This window comes from Anarrhichthys ocellatus, unplaced genomic scaffold, assembly GCF_004355925.1.
Source record: "Anarrhichthys ocellatus isolate YVR2014 unplaced genomic scaffold, GSC_Weel_1.0 scaffold10450, whole genome shotgun sequence".
In the NCBI taxonomy this organism is placed as follows: Eukaryota; Metazoa; Chordata; class Actinopteri; order Perciformes; family Anarhichadidae; genus Anarrhichthys; species Anarrhichthys ocellatus.
In genome coordinates this window covers 1-1081 of record NW_022290424.1, presented here as the reverse complement: position 1 = coordinate 1081, position 1081 = coordinate 1, and the positions used below count along the sequence as shown (strand labels likewise).

General features: G+C 45.1%; 1 protein-coding gene across 1 annotated transcript; it reads right to left on the bottom strand.

The window, feature by feature from the left end:
* Positions 1–230: 230 nt before the first annotated feature.
* Positions 231–1075, bottom strand: LOC116380988 (SRSF protein kinase 3-like). The gene is made up of 3 exons (XM_031842787.1): positions 950–1075; positions 659–877; positions 231–471 (listed from the first exon to the last, which is right to left on the bottom strand). The coding sequence occupies exons 1-3, from the start codon at positions 996–998 to the stop codon at positions 332–334; spliced, it is 408 nt and encodes a 135-aa protein (XP_031698647.1). The 5' UTR covers positions 999–1075; the 3' UTR covers positions 231–331.
* Positions 1076–1081: the final 6 nt, after the last annotated feature.

The window sequence follows — 1081 nt, the reverse complement described above, 5'->3', positions numbered from 1 at the left end:
TTATTAGTTACTGTTATTAAGTACAGTGATCATGTGAACACACACTAACTTATCAAAAGTCTCTCCAGCTGTTAACGCCGACTGACAGCTGATCAGCTGTGATCATCAGCACCGTCATCAGAAACAGACGTCGCTTCACGTGACGCAGCTGAGGAAAGGACGTGTCATGTCTCCTAAAACATATTTCCTCGTTCCTCTCTCCTCGCATGGTTTCCTCCATGCATCCCTGGTGGGAGGGACTAAGACGCAAGGAAAGGACCCAAGTCAGGGAAACGGGGATGCAATTAAGAGACTTGAGAAGCACCCTCAGAAGAGGAGACGTCTGATTGGTTCATACTGACTCTACAGAGGAAGAGTGATGAAGATGTCTCACCACCCAGCATGCATTTCCTAAATCAGCGATCTTCACTCTGAGCTTGTTTCCATTCTGAGGATCCAGAGGACTGAGGACGAAGTCTGTGGCACTGAACACTGAAACACACAAATGTTACTTCATTATCATAATATTATTATTATTATTATTATTATTATTATTATAACTTATTTAAATTATATCACTATTATATTGTATCTGTGTACTGTATACACTGTAGTTTATTTGTGTATATATACTGTGTGTACTGTATACACTGTAGTATACTCCATAGTATTTTCTTACCATCTCGTCCACTCGAGTATCCTGACTGAGTAGAAAGTGCTGATTCAGACGTCGCTGACATCACAGAGCTGGAGAAGCCCGATAGGCCGGAGGTGGGGCTGGAGAACCGTCCGGGGGCGTGGCCATTACACCTGTCGTCCAACCAGGAACAGGTGGAGTCTGAGCTCGCTTTGCTGTTGGCTGTGGAGCAGGAAGTGTTGCCGTTGACGACCAGAGAGCCTGAGCGCAAAGGAGTACATGTTTATGAATTGTGATACTGAAACATAGAAAATACACATCATGAGTACTCACAGTTAGTGTCTGTGTCATCAGACTGGATCACACCGTCGTCCTCCTCCATCTTCTGAACACACAGGAGGAAACATGTTAGATGTTGAACCGGCAACCACAGCTCCTCAACCGGCAACCACAGCTCCTCAACCG

Coding starts and splice junctions, on each gene's coding strand:
- LOC116380988 (XM_031842787.1), bottom strand. CDS start 998: ATGGAGGAGGACGACGGTGTGATCCAGTCTGATGACACAGACACTAAC. Junction 878..949: donor TGATGACACAGACACTAACT/GTGAGTACTCAT, acceptor CTTTGCGCTCAG/GCTCTCTGGTCGTCAACGGC. Junction 472..658: donor ATACTCGAGTGGACGAGATG/GTAAGAAAATAC, acceptor TGTGTGTTTCAG/TGTTCAGTGCCACAGACTTC.